The 23,816-nt window shown below is 54.0% G+C and overlaps 1 protein-coding gene across 5 annotated transcripts in view; it reads left to right on the forward strand.

Annotated features, from left to right (window-relative positions):
- TTC7B (tetratricopeptide repeat domain 7B) overlaps positions 1-23,816 on the forward strand; it is a 249,804-nt gene that overhangs the window by 205,666 nt on the left and 20,322 nt on the right. For all 5 annotated transcript variants that reach the window (XM_035727914.1, XM_035727915.1, XM_035727917.1 and 2 more), the window contains one exon: positions 12,430-12,632. In XM_035727914.1, coding sequence (XP_035583807.1) covers positions 12,430-12,632 — 203 coding nt within the window. The remainder of the gene's footprint in view (positions 1-12,429; positions 12,633-23,816) is intronic.

A 23,816-nucleotide genomic window follows, 5' to 3' on the forward strand; every position in this document is an offset into this window, starting at 1 on the left:
GGTGTATGAAAACATGGTCAGGTTTACCTGGCTTTGGCGTCTCACCGAGCCCCGCTCAGCCAGCCTCCTCTGTGTTGGCATCTTTAATGAAGCCATAAATTAGCAAATTACATTCTTCTAAGCAGAAGCACAAAAGAGGGATGATTCATGAATGTGCTGATTGTTCTTCCGGCACAGACGCTTGCCGGCATGTGGCCTCTTGCTGGGTCCTGGATGAGCCGGGGCACAGGGACAGCGGGAATGCCCTGCCCTCCATGCCCTGTGCCGCCGCAGACAAGATCATTCCCCACTCGAGGGCCTGGCGCCTGTCCTGTTCGGTCGCCCTCACGAGCAGTGACTGCAGAGAACACAGAGAGAAGCCTGAGAAGGCTGCAGCATCTGGGCCAGGAGAGACCCGCTGACCCTGCAAGGCCAGTGTCGGGGGCCGAGGGGTCTTTCCAGTTGGAATTGAAATCGAGATTTTGAAGGGCCAAAGTCTTAAAAAAAAAAAAAAAAAAAAACCCAGCAGGGCTGAAGGCAGTCCTTCAAGGAATGAACTTCCTTGACCTCACAGGCATTGCTCCTTCCCCCGTTTGTTGGAAAAGTCAGTGATCTGAATGAGGGTCACTGAGTTCCAGGACAGTTTCTCCTGCTGGCTTGCTGCCCCTTATTCAGTTATCCAGACTCTGTTCCTTTGTGTGTTTCCCCCATGACTCTCGGGAGGAAATTTTGTAGCCGCTGATTAGAACATTGAAGACCTGGATAGCTCGGATTCAGTTTGGAGCTGTCCTTGAATTTGGACATAATCGTGTGATATCCACTTCTCATTGGCATAGCCTGTAGCACAGAATAAAGCTCTTGTTGTTGGTTAATGGGCGTGGCTTTTAACCTTCTATATGTTGGTGGGATTGAACTATGGAAAACGAACACCAAACCTGCCTCATAAACTCTGGACAGAATATGCAGGGTGCTTCTGTTATACGAAGGAATTGAGTAAATTAGAATCTGTACAGGATTTGTGCCATATGGACTCCTTCAAAGCAATGACTTGGTTTAAGTCAAGATTTAGAATCCTATCACATATTCATGTGGTCTTTGAAGAGGTAAATTCAGAACGAACTCAGAAAACAGACAGCTTCCACTGGACTATAAGGTTTTACCACCTGTGGTTTGAGCTCTGCTGCTCCAAGAGGCAGAATAACAGTGACCCCCCCCCCCGACTTTTGGACAATTTATGGGTCCATCATTAGGTCTGGCAGTATGGCCAGATTCTGTAAATTTTGCAAGCTTTGGAAGAAACTTCCAAAGATCAAGGCCTAACACCCCAGGCCATGGTGTTTCTGTGGCGTTTGTGGGTCTCTTCTCTCTTGGTTGTTTTCTCTGGTGAGCTGAGGCTAGTGGGAGCTCATGACAAGAGCCCATGGTGAGGTGGCCCCAGATTTGAGGCTTGCGGGTGAGGTCACTCTGAGACCACCTTTGACTTCCAGCCTGTTTTATGAGCAGGCCCCTGGGCCACTGGTATGTCCATTTGAATGGCAAAGAGATCATGAATTGGACATTGACCCTCCGGCCGCTCTGTGAGGGAGTGGGCCAGTGGCCCAGCAGGGAGCATAGATCCGGGAAGACAGATGATGTTTGACACACAAGGCCCCCCCATTCCTGAGCGGTGGGCCGCCCTCCCTGGGCACACCCTTCCCTCTGTGTCCCTGTCCCTCCTCCTCCTATCCTGGATGCTTCTGGCTCCAGTGGCTCAGGCTCTTCACCAGGACACCTCGTGGCTGACCGGCGTAGGATGTGTCTGTTTTGTTCCTTAGTTTGTTGGGACCTATGTAACAGTTTTATTTAAATTATTTTTGAATAAATAGTAATACCTGCATATGGTACACAATTGAAAGGGTACAAAGGATCAGAGTGAAAAATCTCCATCCTGCCCCTGAGCCTCAGCCACTGTCACCCCCAGCACCCCTGCTAGCTAGCACACACACCGGGCTAGCACACACACCGGGAGATCATTGCTTGTCAGCGTACCTAACGCTGACTCAGAGTTTTTGCCAGCCGCATAGTATAAATCCATTGTATGAATTTACCATAATTTAACCAGTACTCCATTGACTGACATTTAGATTATTTCTAATATTTTGCCATTACAGACAATGCATCAGTAAGTATCCTTCTATATATTGCATATAAGATAAATTCCTAAAAATGGAATTGATGGATCAAAGGGTGTGTTCTCTTTAATTGTGATAAATTTTGTCACATTGGCTTCCATAGAATAGTACCAATTTACAGCCCAGCCAACAATGTGCAAATGCCCATTTTCTTACAACCTTGTCAACACAGCGGATTCACAGACTTCTAGATCTCTGCCAGTCTGATCAGTGAAAAATGGGATTTCAATTGTCTGTTCATGGCTTCTGCTCATTTATCTTCTTAGACACTGAGCTTTCTTTTTTTATTTGTAAGCATTTATTATGTGCCAAAGAAATTTGCCTTGTGTCTGTGATATGAGCTATAAATATATTCTCCTGTTTTTATTTTGTTAGTGTTTTTGTTTGTCTTTTTTTTTCCAGTCTTTAAAAAATGCATTTATCAATCTTTTCTTTATGGCATCTGGGCTTCACATGACATTTGCCTATTTTTACGGTCTCCTTTCCTGAAATTCCAAGTAACTTCTGGGGCCATTGGTATATACACCGTCTTATAAAGAAGGTCAGAAGGGGTTATCTCCTCCATTTTGCAGGAGGGGAACCCAGGCCAGATAGAAATAAGTGCCTCTGGGGTCTTACTGGGGAAGGAGTCAGAGTCAGGGGGCTGCTTTAGAGCATTTGATGTTTATTGTAGTACAAAACTCATCTCCCTAGGAGCCATACAACTTCCTTAAGATGCATCGGAGAGTCAGACTTCACAGATATTCCAGGTTGAACCAGAGCCTTTGCCAAGCCAGGCAGCTTTTTGGTGCCCATCTTTTAATTTCCACATTGGGATGGCAGCTCAAAATGACTTTGCGGTAGGTGGTTAATTTCTGCTTGTTACGTACTAATAATTATAGCTTTCACTTTGGCACTCTCACAGTTGAAACCAACGGCTATTCTTAGATGTGCAAAATCAGATTTTCTGATTTCCGCTACAAATTTAAAGCCATGATACTCTCGTGAATTCCCTGGCCCTGGCCCGGCCTCTCCCGTTCCCCCCTCCCCCGCCCTCCCAGGCTCCTCCCAGCCTCCCAGAGGCTGCATCAGCAGGGTGGAGGGGTCATCCTGTGGCCAGGCCCCCAGAAGAGATGAAGGCCACACCCAGACAGGTGATGTGTGGGTCACTGCACAGGAAGACCCTGTAGGAGCGAACACTCGGTTCCCCGGAGGCCAGGCCTGCCTCATTCAGGGCTGATCTAGATTAAGCAAAACCCCCCTGCTCCTGCCCTGGGGGGGGTTGGATTAATGGTCTGCACTTTTATCGAGCACCGTCCATATGTCAGACTTTTTTCCAAGGACTTTAGATGTCTTAATTTGTTTTGGCCCCATGAGGTGTAAATACCTTATCCACCCAACTTTACAGATGAAGAAACTGATACACATAGCTGTCAAGTCTCTTGCCTAATATGACACGGCTAATAAGTGGAGGAGCCAGACTCAGAGCCAGCCAGTGTGGCCCCGGCACCCCAGCTGTAACCCAGGGTGGGCACTCGGGCAGTCAGCAGAGTGTCTTCGAGCACGTTGTTTATGAGCCACCATGGGAGCAAGGCTCAAGAGTCAGGGATCATGGAGATGACACGGTCCCTGCCTTGATGGAGTTTACAGATGTGAAACAAAACAATTAGAAGAAGCACTTTGTTCTCATGGTGCCACATGCCGTGAAGGGGCAGTGTGGTCCCCTGGGAGAACTGGTGGCAGAGGCCCTCCCCCTCCTCCCCGGCCCGGAGCCAGTGGGGGTCTGAGCATGGGGGGCGGAGGCCCGAGGAGGGATCGGCGGTGGTCGGGACCATGGTGGGGAGGCCTGCAGACTGTGCTAGAAAGTGTTGGAGAAATGGCAGGGCCCCTGCTCAGGTCTTTAACTTAATCCTAAAAGCATTAAAAAGCCACTGATGAACTTCCAGCAGGAGAGTAAAAGGGTCAGGCAGGTTTTGAAAAGACCACTTTGGCTAAACGTAGAGAATGGAATGGAAGCAGCAAAAGTGGGAACAGAAAGAGCGGAGTATGGGGGCAGCTCGGTGTGGGAGGCGGAGGGAAGTGGGCTCTGAGATGCGCTGTGGAGCTGGAACCATAGGACTCCCGGTGGGTGTGATGTTGGGGGCGCGGAGAAGAATCCTGTGTTTGGGGCCTGAGTCAGTGTGAGCCGCTGGTGACTCCGTTTGCTGCAATGGGAAGCAGGTGGGGAGGGACCGATGTGTTGGAAGTCAGGGAGAAAGGGAAGCCAGAGTCGTGTTTGAACTTGGAAGTGTCCGGTGCCCGCGGACATGAGAGTGAAGACAGCAAGCAGGCAGCTGGATAGTCCAGCCTCATTTCAGATTTGGGCTAGAAACAGACACTGGGGACTAAGGATTTAATGCCCAGGGGTATGATGGGAAGGCCTAGGAGGAGAATGTCCCCTGAGAAGGGAAAGGACCAGGACCGAGCCCCTCCCACATCTAAAATTTGGGCAGGATGGGGAAAAGCCAAAGTGAGGGAAAGGGAAATAGGCAGGAGGGAAACAGGAGAGGGGCGTTGTGGGAACCAGAGGGGTTTCCTTCCCCTGTGTGTGGCACAGTCAGACTTGTGCGAATCCCCGTGTCACCTTGGCCCAGCAGTGTGAGCTGGGCACGTTCTCGCTCCTCCCTTTGAGCTCTGGTTTGCTCCCCAGTGCAAAATGAGGGCAGTTGTGACGGCTACCCCAGGTCAGGCATGCAGAGTGCTCAGTAGGTAGCAAGCACTTGATAATTCGTAAAAATCACTGTTATTAAGGAGGACGTGGCTGGTAGGAAGTGCTGCTGGGAGGTCGAATGGGCGCAGACAAAAGCACTTGTTGGACCTGGCGCCTGGGAGTTGTCGGTGGCCGTGATAGCGAGGCTGTGGGGGCGTGCTGGGGATGGAGCGTACCGATGTGGCTACAGGGCGCCAGCAGGTGAGGACGACAAGGCAGGGGCTGCGTAGTCCTCACAGGAAGGACCCCTGTGCAGCAGAGGGGAGAAATGAGGGGCAGCTGGGGCTTCACTGGCTGACACAGAAGCACGTGGATGGCCACTGGGCCGATCACATCCATGCTGAGATCCTCCTCGTCCCAAAGAGAGAGAGAGGATGTGTGAAGGTCTGAATCCCTGAGGAGAGCAGGAGAGTGCTGGGGTCCAGGGCACAGGCAGAGGGATTGGCCTCAGTTACAGCAGAAACAGGACAGAATGGATGGGCACAGAGGACAACAATTCGCTTGTCAGTTCGGCGGCAAGAAGAGGCTCAAGGTCTGTTCTGCTGGCTTCTCTCTTCCCTTTGAATGAAGAGTCAAGGTCAGCCAAAGGGGTGGAGGGCTTATGGGGAAGGATTGAGGCATCAGGCGAACAGCTGGGCCAGGGCCTGGAGGGGATCAGGTGTCTCCCAGATGCCGCTAGAGGACAGGGAGCTAGCCCTACCGCCCCACCCAGCCCCTGGGGACGGCGTCCCTCTGCACAGGAAACTCAGAAATAAGTGTCGGTCGCACAGCCAAGGTCCTGACAGAGGCGTTTGGCCAGGCCTTCATTGAGGAAAGGACCTGGGCTGTGTTCATCACAGGGACAACGGGCCTGTGATGAAGGGCCCCCTTTGGGGCCTGGGCCAGAGAAGCTCACATGTGAACAAAACCACTGCCTTCTGTCACTTCTGACCTTCCCCAAACAAAGAAAAAGTCAGGAGTTCTGGAGAGAGCTGTTAAGGATGCAGCCCCCTCCCCTAGGCCTTCCTGACTTAGAAGGATGAAGGCAGCTCATTCAGGCCCTCATGCTGATTTTTATATGAGAGTGAATTCATGAAAGCACATGGGTGGTGTGCTCTGGGAGGACCTGCTGCTTCTGGAAGGTACCCTGTGCTCACCCTGGGGACTCCTCAGCACCCCCATGGGCAGGGGCTATCCCAGAACCAACCTGCTAAGGTTTTGTTTTCCAAGCACAAGTCAGAAAAACAGGGTTTGGGGTAAAGGGAACGGTTTTAAAGATTCAGGGAGTCTGCTGGCCTCGCTCCCTGCCTGCCTGCAGGCCTCACCTGTAAGACTGGGGAGCACATGAGTCTTTTCCTTCATCCCTGTCTGCCAGACCTCAGGTGGAATGGAAGATCTGACAGCTCCCGTATGGGTACAGCCCTCAGGCTGCCTCTAGCATTTACTGCCGCTCCTCTGTATGAGCTTCAAAATAGGTGTCCCCTTTGGGGACAACCCCCGGGGGAGCAGGCTTAACTAGCTGAAGGCACCTGTGTGAGAGGCCCCTTTGCATCCCTCTGGGCAAGCGCAGCCCTGCACCAGGCACACAGCCTGCCAGCAGAGTCCAGACTCAATTTCAGCCCCACTCTGCCCAGCACCTTTGCACAGTGCACAGTCCTGAGCCCAGGGCAGGCACGTTGGGAGCCGCCTCTCAACCTTGCAGCTGGCATGGAGTGGGTGCTTGACAAGTGTTAGAAGAATGAGTGAACGAGGAAACCGGACCTGGGTGGGACTGTGGGGCATCCAGTACTAGGTTCCCCGATCAGGAACACCTCTTCCCCTTGAGGAAGAAACAGTCCTCAGGCCTCCACAGCAGAGCTTAGCCCTTTCAGATAGCATCCTGAGATGGCTCAGCAAATGATTTCAGAAGGCCCTCTGCACAAGGCATGATGCAGGGAAAAGGCAGAGCAGACACAGCTGGGCCGTCCAGGAGCACGGCCTCTGGCAGGGAAGCTGCCACACACGAGGTCACGCAGGACAGGGTGGACTGGGGTGAATGCTTCCCAGAGCGCACGCAGGCCATTGGAAGGACGGGAGTGGGAGCGACAGGGGTGTCTAGGGAGGGCACACCTGCAGGGGCGGGTGTGCTGGGGCCTAGAGCGAGGAGTGAGGGTCTTCGCGGATGGCCATTCAGGGGAGGCATTTGGGGCGAAAGGAACAGTACTGACAGGTGTGGAGGAAGATCAGGAACTGAACGTGGGGGGTGGGAAGGTGGCAGGGCCCTAATTTTGAATGCTAAGCAAAAATATTTGGGTTACATTCCCCTGCAGTTGGGAACCATTGAAGGTTTGCAAGAGGAGAGGGGCATTTTATTTCCAACATTTATCACAGCAACAGAATGACAAGGACAACCCAAGGGATTCCAAAGAAGACAGAGCTTAGTGTGAGCTCTCAGAAAGGTAGAAAGTGTCCATGGCCTCGGGCAGCCCCGGCAACCAGCACAGAATCTGTTCCTGTGACCTCTTTAAAGAGTGACCTCTCGGAGCCCACCCTGCAGCGCCCAGTTGCGTTCTTGTGGGGGCCAATGGGCTCTAAGTTCCCGGAGCCAGCCTCACCCCGTCTTGCTCTCTCTTTGGTATAGGCTGTTACATCTCTTCAGAAGCTCACAAGGCCCTTTGTTCACTTATTTTTTTAAGTTGAATTTAGCCTCCGGTGAAGGGTCAGGGAAACTGCTGTTGCTTCCCTGGCCCTCGACTTTCTTCATGGGCTTGCGCTGCGGAAATGGCCCTCTTGTGGCCCTCACTCGCTAATCTACAGACCCAGGGCTTAAACACCTGCTAAAGGCCAGAGCCTGTGCTGAGGAAAGCAGAGATGGCTGTGGTTGGGAGTTGCTCATAGTTTAGAGGGAGAAAACAATGCCGGTCATCTTCTGGAGGCTTTCGGGAAGAATGAACAATACTCGTTAGCTCCTGAGTTCTGGAAAGCGGAGCTCAAACTGACAGGCTCCGTTACTAGGGTGGTTGAATCAGAGAACGTGGCTTGGCCAAGGTAGATTCGCCCGTCCCAGACTGCTGGCCTCCCCATTGCAGAGGCAATACCCAGTGATGTGCCTGCAAGAGCAAGCCAAGAATGCAGGCGTCTAAGAGACAAGGCCTGGGACAGAGAGGGCTCTGAAGGGCTCCCCCCTACCCTCCATCAGCCAGCCCCAGCCCCTCTCCCAAATGCACCAATCAGGTGGGACCTGGCGGCGGGCTGGAGAGGGGCCAGGGGCCTGGCTGTAGCAGATGAGCCCCTGAGAGAGACAAGAAGCAAAGGTGGGGGGTCCCCTAACAAAGGTGATGTGATCCAGAGGATGACAGAGCTTATGGAAGGCCCATGGGAACACAAAGGCGGGAGCTGCAGCCCTGTGGGATCAGGGATAGACATTCGTAAGCCCCTCCTCTGGGAAAGTGTTGAGCCTTGTTTGGGCTGTGCAGCCCCAAGAAGGAGGGCTTCCCATGCAGCATAAGCTTGGAGTAAATATCTCCATGGACTTGTTGCACTCTAGAGGGACAGATGTGTCGCCTCGGCGAGAAGATCCCTCTGGGGATTTCAGGGTTGCTGGGAGGCCTCTGTAATCCTTCCCTCGTCCTCTCCAGCCACACCCCACATGATTCGACTGATGTCAGAAATCCCACCACTAAGGTTTCATTCCTGGAGCCTAAGACTCTGTGCCCCGGGAAGATGTGATTTCCTCGTAAAGAGGGAGTGACTGTTCTAAGCCTCATCTCAAAGGAGCCATGGTAAAATGGGAGGCTGGCCCTGCACCCCCAAATACACCCATCAGCCCAAAGAGCTGCAGGCTCTGCCAAGTGGTTTTACCTCCCCGCACCTCGGTCTCATCCCTGCCATCTGGGAGGTGGCGGGGCTCCACTAGGTGCCATCCTCGGCAGTTTCACCTACCTCTGGGCTCGGCTTGCACCACCTCGGTCGATCCTCACCACTGTCCTGGGAGAGCTGTGGGCCATCGGGCCCCGGCGGACAGGTGAACAGGCCCTGCCTTGCCCAAGGCCGCACACACGGCCCAGGTGCAGGCACCCAACCCTCCATGTTCTCAGGACACTGGCTTACAAACTGGGTACCCTAGAGCCCTGGGATCCCCAGGGCCCGGGACAGGGGACCAAACCAAGAGGGAGGCAAGCTGCCACTCCTAAGATGCCTTTGGAAGTAGAGGCTCCACCGGGGAAGGTGGTTTGAAAATCACCACATCACATGGTGCCGTGTTTGAGCTTCAAATGGACATATTGAGGAGAAGCCAGGCCACAAACCTGTCTGCCCCCCTCCCTGTGTCAGGAGCACGGCTTCACCAGCGATACAGGTCTCCTCCTATAACTTCTGCGCCACTGAAAACAAGTCCTTGGAGGCCTGGATTCTTTCTCCCACTTGCATGATCATGACTCAGCGGAGTGTCTGTCTTTTCTGATCAATTCCTCAGGAAGGAAGCAGTAGTATCAGACTCGTGGCTGGTGCTCGCTGAGACGCGTGGTCCCACGGAGGACCCTCCTAGAGCAGGACTGATGGGCACATTGCCATGCCAGTGCTTAAGCCCCCCCTCCCCCGTGATCTTGTTATAAAAATTCTAGAAGCATTCGGTCCCCACTCCCAAGTTGGTCCTTTTTCCATAGTGAGTTAGACAGCAGAGGCCCAGGGGGTCACCCACCCACCCCATCAGCTGCAGGCCCTGGGGACCATGGAAATCCATAAGCCCACCCTCAAAACGGGAGCAAGTCAGGAGCCAAGTGTACAGTGGGAGGAACGTTCTGTACAGCTCTCCCCGAGTCCCTGGCACGCTCAGGTAACCCAAAACCTCAGCGGGCGCGCTGCCGGCTGGCCAGAGCGGGCCAGGAGCTGAATGACGGAAGCAGACGGCCCCGCCGTGGCGTCAGGAGGGTATTCATCTCCCGGGAGGGGCAGGCTTCTGCCAGGGCCCAAACCGAAGGACAGATCCGTGTCGCCCCTCTTCCTGCAGAGTCCCTGTGTGTCACAGGTGCCCAGTAAACACCTGGTGGGCAGGACCTCGCAGGACAGGAGGCACGACGAGCCAGCATTGCTGCCATCAGGGCTTGGCTGGATTTGAGTGGCCTGTTTCCCTGTCCGGGGGGCTCTGGGGGGCTCCCCTCCATGGGTCCCTGGGCCAGCCCGTCATCTCTGGGCAAGGCTGGATCCCCCTGTCGAGGAGGGAACCCACGGGCTGGAAGACAGCCGGCAGGCACGGGGCCCGAGTTCTCCAGGGCTCTCTCCTAGCCTGAGGAGGCAGTCGTTGGAGAACATGAGCACCAGGAAAGGGAGGGTGCTTCGGGAGAGGGGCCACCCAGGAGGGTTGAGGTGAAAAAATGAACAGCATTAACACTCCACAGCCGTGGGATACACACCTGCCCTTGCCCCAGCCTCAGGACTCAAAGCTGGAGGCGGGGAGATAGAAAGTTTGCCGTCCAGGCGCGGACCCCAGATCCCTCAGGAAAACACATGTAGGGCCATGGCCGTCAGAGAGCGCCGAGGCTGGGCTCCCCTCTGAGGGGAAGCATTGGTCAGAGATGGCTGCCGGGGACGGCGGCTGCGGAGCAGGCCTGGAGGGAGGCTGGGGTGTCATGGCACCACCAGAAGAGGCAGGAGACCGAAAGCCTGTGTGGAAACAGCCCTGGCTCCCCAGGGCAGAGCCTCGGGTGTCGGGGAGCAGGAGGGACACAGGCTCTTGAAGGCAGGAGAGCCAGTCACCCCCGAGGGCTCCTAATGCCAGGCCGAGGGAGCTGGCTGTTATTTGGGGACAGGGGAGCCACTATCCCCAGGCCTCCAGCCAGGCCCTGCCTCTAGCTGGCCCTGAGACAAGCTCTTCAGGCTCCCTGTACCTGTTTCCTCGTCTGTACAGTGGTTCTGTGCACCTGGGTACCATCGGATCCTGTGCAGCTGAAGGGAGAAATGAAAGCACTTCCTGGGGTGAAGCACATGTTGAATGAATGTCAGCTACTGCTGTTGTTACTGTTCTCGTTCGTTCGTTCGTTCATTCATTCAGCAACTGGTTCCTGAGCTCTGCCTAGGCCAGGCACGGTTCTCATCCCTGGGAACACAGCAGTGAGCAGCACAAACGCGGCCCCTACGCCTGTGTGGCCTACGGCTTGCCTTCTAGAGGGGGCCCGCGGCCAGCACGGGAGACAAACGAGATAAACCTGTTGGTCGGAATTAGGGAGGACAAGAAAGCAGAGAACAAAACAGGGTCCTGCTGAGGACGTGGGGAACAGCACTTTGAGTAGGATGGTCAGGGCAGGCCTCCCCAGGAGGCCGCTGGACGGAAGGCTGAAGGGCGTGAGGGGTGAACTGAAGCAGGGGGCCTTAAGGAACGGGCGCTTTTCTGCAGGCGGGAGGACGCGTCTACCTCAGGAGGCTGACCTGGCAGCGGCTGGGTGGGACATACCATGTGGCAGGCAGCAGCTGAGGGGCCCGAGGAGGCCCTGGCCTAGTCAAGGCAGTTGCAAAGCGGCCTCCAGACGGCAACTCGTGAGGTGCTGCCCAAGGAAAATAGTAAAACTTTTCTATTTCTTTTGTATTGTGTTGTCCTACCGTTTCTGTTTTGGCGTGCATTATATTATACATAAAATACTACTCTGTGTGGAACTTGGAGGTGTAGGTGCCAGAGGGGGAGGGCCAGTGGTCCAGGCAGGAACCGACGAGCCAGGGGCTGCGCGGGACAGAGGAGAAGGGGTCGATGGGCCCAGAGCACAGCAGCCACCTGAGGAGGACTCGGGCAGTAGTCTTGACAGATCCGGCCAAGGAAAGAGGAGAGGGGTCCAGTGTCCTTGAAGACGCGGGCCCAGCGCTCGGAGCACAGGCTGAAGCACCAGGCTGGTGACACCTGAGCATCCCTCCACTTCTGGAGGCACACGCACCTCAGGACTCCACGGGAGAGAGCGGAGGCCTGCGAGTGGAGGAAAGGTCGCTTTCCTGCTTTTTTGGAAAGCAACAGCTTGGTTTTCAGAGGGCTGTGTCGGTGTTGCACGGTTCATAGTCTCCGGGGCGCAGTAACTCTCCCTGGTTGGAGGGCAGGATGTGATGGAGCAACTATTTTATCTCCTGCCCGTAAACATGGAAGCCGCGGCCTGCTCCGTGTGTATACTTTCTGGCATCAGGAGAACAGGCTGGTGCCCTTGAAGGGCTGTGTGCCTCTGGCTTAGTTGTCCCTGGGCCCATCCCAGCCCTTTCTTTACGGTTTTACGGTTGTCAGGGCCGAAGGCAGGTGCCCCGGATACCAGGGTGGGCCCTGAGCGTGGGGGTCCTCAGAGGGGGACAGAGCCAGGCAGGCCTACCTCCCCTCTGGCGGGTGGTGACACGTGTGCCCTCTGAGGCCCTACAGCAGGAGCGACTGGAGTCCCTGTGTCACAGTGGGTGGGTCCACTCAGGCCGGGGAATTGGCTGGCTCTGGGCCCTGCGTATTCCGGATGGGCCCCTGCCAGACTCCCATGGGGGAGCTGTAAATGTCCCCAACCAGAGTCACAGCAGTTCGCAGGGCTTCTGAAGGGCAGTGAACCCGGAAAGCATCTGCCTTCTGCTCTCTCCCCACAGCTGAAGTCTACATTGGCATCGGGAAGCCTGCAGAAGCCACAGCCTGTACTCAGGAAGCTGCCAACCTCTTCCCGATGTCCCACAACGTCCTGTACATGCGCGGCCAGGTTGCTGAGCTCCGGGGGAACCTAGATGAAGCCCGGCGGTGGTACGAAGAAGCCTTATCCATCAGCCCCACGCACGTGAAGAGCATGCAGCGACTGGTGAGTCTCAGAGCCAGGCTGGGACCCCACTCCTGGATTGGGGCTCCCCTTGGAACCAGCAGGTAGCTCATGACCCCTAAACCCTCTTCCTCTTCGAAGGCCCATGCACTTAGCCTGCCAGGCTGTCGAGTTGCATGGGGCCGGCAGCACCATTCCCGTGTGGTTTATGCAGATGGAGCCCGTGGGAGTTGGCCGTGCTCAGCCTTAAGCGCAGTACCCAGTGGTCCTGTTCTGCTCAAGGGGTGGTGGGACTCACTGGTCCCCTGGGCCTTGCTTGTAGCAGCCACCTCGGGGGGGGTGTCCACACCCGGGGAGACTCCAGCTTGTCTCTGAGGCTGCCGGCTAGTAGGGGCATCTTAGAGGAGGCAAGTCATCTAGTTTCCCCCCTGCGTATGGGGGTGGTGGCTCCCCAGAAATGCACCTGCGGCCTCCCAGATGCCCAGGCCAGAAGCCTGGGGCTGCCAGTGCTGCTCCCCTCCCTGCCTGGCCTGGAGTCAGCTCTCCCTCCGCCTCAGCTTCGGTCCAGTGGGGATCACCTGGCCTGATCACCTGCAGGTTTCTCGTCGGGGATCACCTGGCCTGATCACCTGCAGGTTTCTCGTCGTTGCGCTGACGGTGTTAGGCACATGTATTGAGCCGGCAGTCTCCTGTTACCTTCTTGCGAGGGTCTGAATCGAAACTCAAAAGTTACCAAGGTCTGAGTTGCTGCTAAAATGCCCTTCTGCCTCTCTGCCCCTGTGTGCCAGGCTGAGGTTTGGGATTTGTGCTTCGTACTCAGGGGTAGGGCATCTCTGATTTAATGAACCACAGGAAGAGGGAGCCTTAGAGTGAGCTGAGGTGGCCTTCGTGTCCGCAGCCCTTGGGAACCCAGTGTCTGTAATCAGGGGTTAGTGTGGGATTCAAAGAGCGAGTACTGGACAGGGAGTCTGGGAACAGACCCTGCGCCGTCAGTCGCTGGCTCTTGAACCTTGGGGAAAAAGACCCTAAGCTGTCTGCACTCAGTTTCCTTTCTGTAAAATGAAAACAAGCAGCTCGAGGGGCTGTGAGTCTCATCCAGCGCCAGGAGGGTACAGTTTTGTGCCTAAGAAGTCAAATGTTCTCGGAAGGATCCCAAAGCCTTCACTCTCTTGCCATTTCTCATAGTAATAGGGGCTCAGCACTTTCAAAAGTGACTAACTACTGGTTTTCAGTTTTAAAAATAAATCAGACCTTATCATAATTACAGCTACTTGATTTTTTCACCTTCCCTTTATTGAGCATTTTGTAGCTTAGTACAGCTTTATAAATAATTTTACATATTATCCAAACATTGGTCTGTTTGATTAAAAATATTACATGGCTTTTAATTTTCTGTCTCTCTATTGTACGAGGGATTTGTAAAGAGCTTTTCAGATCTCTGTGCTTTTGCTAGATCATCGCAGAAGAGGTATAATCAACGCTGTGTACCCAGCCTTTTTATTGAAAAGAAGCAGCGTGTTTCTACCCTGGGGCCTATGAATTATTCAGACAAGTATTTCTTGTTCATCCCCAAGGGTAACACATGAGACAAAAGATCAAATAGGAAAATCGTACTGGGAAAGTTTTCTGTTTCACCTTTGGAACTTTTCGAGACACCCGAGCTCCCCAACCAATGGCAGATGCTTTCCTTTCAAAAGGATTAGCCCCGGCCAGGGGAGCTGGTGAGCGGGGCCCAGGTGAGGCCTCACCTTCCCTGCCGGACCAGGGGCAACAGCTGAGCCTTGTCTGGCTCAGAGGCATTCTTGCCAGTAGAAAATAGTCATCATAAACCCTTAAGACTTTTCTCAGTGCATCCTGATATATTCAGAAACTGTCCAGACTGGAGGCAGATTGAGACCAGCAGGCCTACAAATTTCGAAGGGTTTAGATCCTTGGAGTCTAATACTGCCCAGGGACTGTGATTGGGATGACCCCCAAAGGGCAGCTTGGATGGCCCCTTCTTGGTGACCTTGTAAATGACACGCCCTGGCCTATGTTCCCCAGACTGCCCCCCACATGGTGTCTGTGGAGGGGAGGCCACCAGAGCCCTCAGGTCCCCTAGCCCTGACACATCACAGCCCTCTTTCCTGCCTCCATCCCCAGGCTGTGCAGAAAAGCTGTGTTTCTATGGCTTGGGGCCTAAGAAGGGAAGAAGGTGGCCTTTGCAATACACTCTAGAAGCTAAGGATGAGGCTCCAGGCCAGAAAAGGTGTGAGATTCGAATCCCAGCTCTGTCACTTACTGGCTTTGGGACCACGAGCAAATCACCCTCTTGGTGCCTCAGCGTCCTCAGATGTATGAATGGGGATAATATTAGGGCCAGACACAAATTAAATCACAGAACTGAAATCTCTTATCAAGGCACAAAAGGTCCTGCCTCTGCCCTCGCGGAAACCAGACTGGTTTGCAGGCCCCTAGGTTGAGAGACAGGGGTCAGCAGAGAGATCAGAAGCCTTTTACCACCAAGGCCCAGGGAAGAGCCAGGGGCTCAAGACTTCTGTGGTGGAGCGGGGTGGAAACGGCCAAGAGCCATGACAGTCGCCCTGCCCTCAGGGTGAGGAGGGTGCACGCGAGGGGCTGGGCCAGGCCAGGGCAAGCCTCAGAAGATCCGAGTTAGAAGGAGTTTGAAGAACATGAGCACTGGAGACTTCCCAAGAACCAACCCAGGGCGTTTCCGGGGAAGGAACCCATTGCAGGCCGACTGTGGGTCGTAGAAAAAACCAGACAACGGAAAGTGTGTCCACACCAGCCGTACTGCTCAGGGAGGAAAGTGGGGAAGTGGAGGGACAGTGAGAGGGAGCTGTTTTGGAGGAAGGAAGCCATGTCCACTGCAGGTGGAACCCAGGTGGCAAATGGCAAGGGGCAGAGACCTGAATATGGTCAGGAGCTCGGCTTGTTAACTTCTAGGGGTTGTGGGTGGGAGCGTGCGCCAGATCGCCCGAGCCAGCGTGGAGGAGAGGTACCACTTAAGCAGAAACACAGACACATTCATATTGCTAAAAAAGCAATAATGACCTGGAGGCAGTTGGTATTCATTAAGGTTAACAGAAGGCCAGACTTGACAAAAGAAATGTAAATTACACCCCAGTGAAAATGAACACTTTTCTAATAGTTTTAGCCTTCATTTGTGTGTTTAAATTCACATATAGAAAGAAGGGAGAGCAGAAATAATGTGTTTAATATTAATAATAAGTTAGCAGCAGACAAGGGAGACAGAGAGCTGAGTGTGGGCAGACATTAAAAGACCAGGGAGCTGAAGGGATAAGGAATTACAAAGTAACGTTGTTGACAAGGGGAGGAATTCGGAGAGTGATCAGACTTCTTCCAGAGAATCTAAAGGCATATTTTCATATCATTTTTGCATAAGCGCATACATTTACATGCATTTGCATGCCATATTTCATTCCCAGTACCCCAAACGAATTAATGAAACCCAGAGCAACCTTTTCCACGCCAGTCGTCCTGTGATCTGGAGTAAGGAGAGAGGAGGAAAACGGGGCTGCCGGTGGCTGAGGGGCAGAGGAACGGCCTCCTTGGGCAGTGCTGCCCAGGCCAGGGACAGGCACAGAGACTCAGGGCAGCCAAGGACAGAATTACCAGGAGGACAGGGACAGGCTTTGCAAACAGGGACATCTGCTTAACATCTGATAGCGTCAGTCTGAGCTCTTGGGGGCAATGCGCGAGATTGGAGAGTGAGAAAGGGAGAACTTTCAGGAGAGGAACGAGCATGGCAGGGAGCCAAGAAGGCGGTGCGGAGAGGCGCTGATTAAAGCGAAGAGGGAGAAATAAATTTATCCTAGACCGTATTGGCAGACACACTCAGGCCTTCCTCCAGACCATGTGACAGGGTGAGAAAAGGTGGGGCGCAGAGGCAAGTGGTGGGGGCCTCCCAGGGCTTCCCAGAGAGAAGGGGCAGAGCGCTGAAGAGGGCTGTGAGCTGGAGAGGGACTGGGCGCAGGGGGAGCGGGAGACGGCAGGGGTGAGCCAGAGCCCACCCCGCCCCCGCAGGGGGGCAGGAGGAGAGCTGGTGTGTCACCCTGAGGGGCCAGCCTCCCCCTAGAGCAAGTCTGGTACGACAGAGGCACTGGTATTCCAGAGCTGTTGCTCAGAGAGGAGAAGATAAAGGCTAAAAGCACTAAGGAGCCAGCCTCTCGAATGTTGACGTTCCCAAGACAAGGCCTAGAAAGGGACAGAAGCCAGCAGTCATTCAGAGGAGGGTAACCAGAAGGCTGGGGAAGGTGGGAAATTGCACCCCCTTGGCCAGACGAAGTCTCGGTGAGAGACCATTGGTGGGGCTCCCCAAAGAGATGGGAAGATGCCTGAGAAGAGAGGCAGTTGGGGCAATGGGGTGGGCCCGGCACTGCACCCGAGGAGTAGGGGTGAGGCCTGTCTTCTGTGGAAGGATCGTTAAGACATGAAAAGCCCCCCTGAGGTCAGTCACGATGGCTTCAGGTGGTCTCATACACAGGCTGTCTTTGAGGGTTTTCTCCACGGTCTTATGTTTCCCCAAACTCCAGAAATCTGGAGTGACGTGAAAGCCGTTAGAAGTGGCATTGGACTTCAGGGCATACATTAGTGGGCAAGACTGGCAGAATGGCTGAGCTGTTGGAAAAGTGCATGTGATGAAGAAGTGGCAGAGGCTTGTCACGTGGATGGTGGGTTTGGATGGAGGACAGCCAGTGTGCCGTGCGGTGGGATGTGTCTTGTGGACTGTTACTGCGTTTAAGTTGTTCTACCAGCTCTAAGGTTTGACCCAGAAGTATTCGTCACCACGAGGCTGGCTAACGGCATTGATCAGGAAGAAGGCTCTTCGGAAGTTCAGAGCGGGGCTGGGCGTCCGAGCTCCCTTTAAACTGTCTTCGAGCTTGTTGACTGTGGGAAAAAGACTTCCTCCCATGATGCATGATGAGCTGGCTGGATGGCAGGGAGGGTCTGAATTCAGGGAAAGAGGGGAGTTCTGGCTTGCCGCCGGCAGCTTGCACTGCAAAATGATGGAACCTGGGCGTTTTTCTCCCTCGCGTCTTTTCAAGTGTCCGTCTCTTTCATGAGCTTTGGGGGGACCTTGCTTGTGTCTCGCATTTTACTAGTTGGAAGCGTGTTTTCAGATGTGTGCCTCTGTTGGAAGAGAGATGCAGCATGAAGGTGATGAACTTGCAGTGTTACCCCAGAGATGGGCAGCCTGTGTCTGTGTATCTGTCTGATCCATCCGTCGGTCTGGCCAGGGGGCGCTGGGGTTGAGGGCGGCCAAGGGCTCAGACACATGGGGCAGGGTTTCACACGGGCATGGCTCCGGTTTTCCCCTAACAAACCCCGTCTTGAAGAGCGGTCCTTGATCCCTTCTGTTACTCTGGGTAATACAGTGAAATGGATGAAACAGAATGGAGACACCCTGCCCCTTTCAAATGCTGATCTTTGGAAATGGATCCCTTTCATCTAAAGTATCCATTTTCTTCCTCCACTTAGAATGATTGGCAGGAACGAAACCTTGGCCATGGCCAAGTGAGAAGGCTCTTTTATCTATGAATTGCATTTTATTTACTTCCTGGATTTAAAAAAAAAATGCTTTTAAAATTAAGAAGAACAATATTTTTTCCTTTGAAGAAAAACTTAATGAAATATTTAGATGTCTTCCCTTCCCTACACATCTGTGCGCTGGTTGATAGAACCCTTAAGTGTACAAGACTTAATTTCTCTAATATCTTTACTCGTTATAACTGGGATTCAAACTAAGAGTGCAAAAGAAAAAGTAGTGCATTCTGTTGGGTGATTAGGACTCTGTTCCTTATTCTACTTTCTCTCCCTTCTTATAATGGTGCACACTACATTTGAGCCCCTTAAGTAGCTCAAGGCCCTTTAGAGAACTATTAATATTTGGCATGAATATAACCTCTACAAAGAACTGTAAAACTTCATCTGCCAGATGTGTTTGTTCTCACAGTAGGCTCTAAGGTGGACAATTTCTTTTTCACCGCTGGAGAACCTGCTCTTGGTGACCCATCCCAGGCTACATTGCAACTTAGGAGCAGAACCAGGGCTGGGCTGGGCGACACTAAGATCGGACATTTGTGAAATCACTGAAGCGTCTACAGCTTGAGTGATAACTCAGCACAGGGGTTACGAGCCTGGTGCTGGAGTCAGCCTGAGCCTGGGTTCAAATCCCAGCTTTGTCACGTACAAACAGTACAGCCTGACGGAAGTTCCTTAATCTATCTGTACTTCCATTCCGTCAGCCTTCCATTCCATCAGCCGTTAAGCAGCTAGAACCATAGTGCCCCCCATGGTGTTGGGTTGTGTGTGGTTAAATGAGTTAATACAGGGGCGCCTGGATGGCCCAGTCGGTGAAGCATCTGCCTTCGGCTCAGGTCATGATCTCAGGGTCCCGAGTCGGGCTCCCTGCTCAGCGGAGAGTCTGCTTCCCCTTCTCCCTCTGTGCGCTCTCTCTCAAATAAATAAATAAAATTTTTTTTAAATGAATACAGGCTGCAAAGCACTCTATCAACACTAGCTGTGAACATTACTATCATTCTCTGTAATTTGGGTTGCACCTATGGTAGAAGCCTCTGTATCTACTTGACAGTGGGGGGCGGGGCGTCTCCTTTCCAAAAGATCCTCCCATGGGCATGGCTTTCCTTCTGAACCATATTTCAGCAGGTGGAGGAGCCGAAATAAGAATATATCATGGTACGTGGTTGGCCAAAACCATGTGCTTTTGCCTTTAAGTATTACTTTCTGTTTCTCTGGAGCCTGTAGCCCAGCTTATTAGAGTTGAAAGGAATAGGAAGGGGGGTGTGACTTGTCAGGCAGAGACGGGAAGCATCTCTCTGGCTGGACTCAGGGGGGCCGGACCAGGGCTGCCGGCAACTGGGCCCACCCCTGGGCTGGGGCTGGGGGTGGGGGGCGGGGGGGAGCAGGCCCTGGACCTGGACGGAGGGGCTGGGCAGGCTCTGTAGACTGGCCTGGGCAGCAGAGCCTGCCATGGAGCCCAGCTCAAGTGTCACACCTCTGAGAAGCCTTTCTTGACCCCTACCCACTCACCCCTGCAGAGGGGCTCTCAGCGCCTTGACTTCCTTCCCTTGAAGCACCTGTTGAACAAACATAGAGTTCCTTCTTCATGGATCCGTCTGCTCCTTGGGGGAGGCTCCATGCCTGAGGTGGCACAATGGCGGGTCTAGACCAGGCGTGGCGGGTAGATGAGGTGGGGCAGGGTGAGAGGGAGAACAACAAGTTCAAGAGCCAAGTTTTCCTTGACAGATGTCATTATTCCCCTTTTACAAACAAGGCCCCTCAGGGACGCCTGGGTGGCTCAGTTGGTTAAGCATCTGCCTTTGGCTCGGCTCATGATCCCAGGGTCCTGGGATCAAGTCCCGCATCGGGCTCCCTGCTCCGCGGGGAGCCTGCTTCTCCCTCTGCCTCTGCCTCTCTCTCTCTCTGTCTCTCATGAATAAATAAATAAAATCTTAAAAACAAAAAAACAAAAAAACGAGTCCCTTCAAAGCACTGGGTGGTTTCCCTTGAATGGATTGTGAGCAAATATCATTGGAACATGCTATTTTTAAATAGTCAGGCTGTTTGTTTGTGCAGAGGCCCCTGGGTGTTTGTTGGCTTGGCCTTTACACACTCCCTTCCCACCATGAGTATAGGAAATGACATTGAGGGGGGACTGGGGGATGCAGCACATGGTTTCACATGAGGCCATGGAGACCAAGTCAGCTCATTAATGGAACCTTCCAGTGCAACGGGATCTGAGTGTATTACAGGCCAAATCTCAAAAGGGAGGCGATGCGCTGGAAGGTGGGGCTCCTGTCAGGTGTGCCTGGCACAGCCAGGTCCCCAGGCTGACCTGCAGCAGCTGCTTGGGCGGCTGAATAGGGGGGCAGCCCTGGGGCCCTGGTTGGGAGCAGTGGCCACCCCACTCAAGTTCAGATGCTCCATCCTGTTGCTCCCAAGCACATTCTTCTTTGCTGGCCCCTGTACCCCATGTGGGGATTGTGGGGGTCACTTTCCTTAGACCAGAGACTGCCATGGAACAGTGTGTAGGCAGCTGTGCTGGAGTCCACAGTGGTCTTCCCGGGCCCATGTGTGTTCCCTGGCAGTCTGCTCTCTGTCTCTCTCAGCTCAGTCGGAGAGGATCCCCTCTGAGAAGCTGACCCACAATAACCATGCCCATGAGAGACCTAGTTTCAGACTAGGAACTGAAATGGTAATTTATAAAGAATGGTACCTTTCCTGGGCAGACCCCCTGCCCTCCCCCCCCCTCCTCCTCACCAGAGGAGCTCACCCTCTAAGCCAGATGCCAGGTTCCCAGAGACAGATGCCAGGGAGGCTGCAATGGCCACCCCCACCCAGCCTGGGACACGGAGGCAGACAGGGTGACATGGCAGGTGCCAAGGGATTGGGGCTGTGCAGATCCAGATAGTAGCCCTGCCTCCAACACAGAGAGCCCCTTCCTGGGCCCCGGACTCTCCAACTCTCACTTTCCCTTTAGGCCAGAGGTCCCCACCAATGTCCCATGGCTCCAGATGAGCCAAGAAGGGGACAGCCTCTGCCCTTGGGAGTGCCAAGGAGAGTGGGGAGCTTGTCACCCTTTGCCTAGAGCAACCCGGTCCTCTCGCCCCAGTGTGCCATACAAATATCATTAAATACCATCTTTTATTTGAGACACCCAAACCCTACTCCCTCTGTTAAGATGAATTCTCTTATTGTGGCGTTTCTGGCAAGCCACCCCCTGGTCACCTCTTCCCAAGGACACTCCCTAATCCCTTGATGGTGACCCAGGACACATCCTTAGCCCTTCTTATATGGTTCCCTCTGTAGACTGTGAGCCTGGTGTCTCGTTCGGGGCGTACCTTCTGATCTTGGTCCCAGGCTGAGGGAGTCTCTACTTGTACCCCCAAACCCGGATTCAAGTAGCTTCTCTTGTTTCCACAGCACCAAGACACGCCCCTTGCTTTCACGTCCAGCTTTGAGGGTGGGCTTCTCTGGGGAGGAAGGGGGGAGCATGTTGCTCTAACTGGGTTTGGTTTGCGCCGTGCCTGCACCTGTTTGGGGCAGGATGACGTTGGTGGCAATAACAGTGAGCCCACCAGAGCCTGGTCGGGGGGCGAGAACCACATGGGGAGGAGGGGGAGGGATTGGAAATGATTTGGGGGAAGAACCAGGTACTTGAAAGGTTTTTTTTTTTTTATGACTCAAGCTGTGTCCTCATATTCTTTTGGAAAATACGTATTTTTAGCTTAGAGCATTTTCTGTTTGTTGGGTATGTGTGTCGTCCTGAGAACGAAAGGAGTGTCCCCTGGCAACGTGGAGCTTCTGCATCCACGTGACTCCTGCGTGGCTTATGGCCCTCGTTCTGGCCACTCCCTCCCGCACCCTCTCCCGCTGCTAGCGGGTGCAGAGATACACTCTGCAGACATTTTCTGCTTGGTTTTTGGATCCCTCCTACCCACTGCAGCATTTTCTCCGTGCTGGCCAGGGAGATAGGACATCGGGCCACCGGTGCTTTCATCGAGGGCTGAAATCACAGACCCAGAAACAACAGAGGCCCGGTGCAGGCTCTGAATACGAGCCATGTCACTGGGCCTTCCTTTGCCGCAGCTTACGGAAAAAATTAATTCTGTGTTTATTTCCATTTTCTGTTTTGGAGTCTTAGATGACTAATTACAGGCAGTGCAGCTCAGTGTCTCATTAGTAATTATGATCTAAAATTATTTAAGATCTGACATACTCTATCCAAACCACTTATTGTTAGAAATTCTGCCCCATTATTCCGGTATGATTTGACATTTCACTTCTGTCGCGTTCCTGCCCTGCCACAGTTACTGCGCCCTGGCTTGGATCAGACGATCTGATGCGAGGTTTCACTTATCTGCGTTGTTCTGTGTTGCCAGATAGCCGTCGCTAATTGCGCTGCCTTATTGCGGGCCTCCCTGGATGTTAGCCCTGCCTCGGCGCTCTCCTCCCTCTGCTGCCTGCTCCTGAAGTCAACAGGAGGGTGTGGCTGTCACCACGAGGCAGTGACATTCGGGGCCCCCTGGGCTGGCTGCCCCAGCCTGGGGAGGATGCCCTAGAAGTTCCTCGCAAGTACTGCTTCCAGCTTTTCTTCATCAGTATCAGGGATGAGGGCCTAAAGTGGCCGGGAAGTCTTTGGACCTGACACTCAACAGAGAGCAAAGGCATTGTGGGATTTAGAACACCCAACAAAACTCCCCGGTCTAAGCACCCGCCTGGTACAGATGGAGAGGCTGAGGCCAGAGAGGGGAGGGGACTTGCCAAGAGCCCAGGGCAGGGAGCGGCAGACCCCCCAGGAATCCTGACACCGTCACTCCCAAAGGCCTCATGCCCACTTTCTCTGTCTGAGACGTGCCTTCTCGCTTTGGGGTGGGGGTGGAGAAGAGATGAGCACCCAGAACTCCGCTCGTTGCTGTGGGGGAGGAGGGGGTTGGAGGGCTCCAGTTTGTCTTGAGGGTCACAAAGCACCCCCTGCGCTTGCATCCTCTCTCTTTTGCTCCTAACTGGAGTCCAGACTTGGTCTCCCCACTTGCCTCTTCACCTGGCCTCGAGGTGACCCCTACTGTGTAGCACCCCCTTCTCACAGCTGCCCCTGCCCCGTCTGCCTGGATCACCAGCATCAGCACTGATTTGTGAGCCCACTTGGGCACAGGGAAGTTTCCAGGGTAGCCTTTGGCACCCATCCTGTTGCCAAGCAGGGAGGAGTGCAGGGTTGCTTAGGAGGAAGGAATGACAAACGTACCAGTAACAAAAAACCAAATCTCACCAAGTCTCAATCCCTGGGGCTCTAGAAAGGTGGTGACTTGGAGCCAAGGCAGGCCCCCTCCCCCACACAGGTCACAGAAGTGTGCTCTGGGCCTTGTCCTCAGAGACCTCCTGATCTTGGAAACCAGCGAGCACCGCTGACCAAGGAATGGGGTGCAGGTGTGCAGAGGCTCCAACCAGGGGCACTGGGTGAGAGCACCGCCCAGGGTCCAGAGGCGGCCTTGCCCCTCACGTGCCCCCTGAGGCCCCACAGCCTGTGGTGGGGAGAGGACAGATCCACCGTCTGAGGGCCCACCCCTAGCTCCTAGATCCGGGCCCCCGTGTTCAGAAAGCTCCAGGAGCTTCAGGAAAGCCTTTTGAGAGCTCCTCCCCCAGGTTTCCTGGGCCTCCAGCCGCTCTGCCCCGGCAGCCACC

Source organism: Zalophus californianus, chromosome 6, assembly GCF_009762305.2.
Source record: "Zalophus californianus isolate mZalCal1 chromosome 6, mZalCal1.pri.v2, whole genome shotgun sequence".
Lineage (NCBI taxonomy): Eukaryota > Metazoa > Chordata > Mammalia > Carnivora > Otariidae > Zalophus > Zalophus californianus.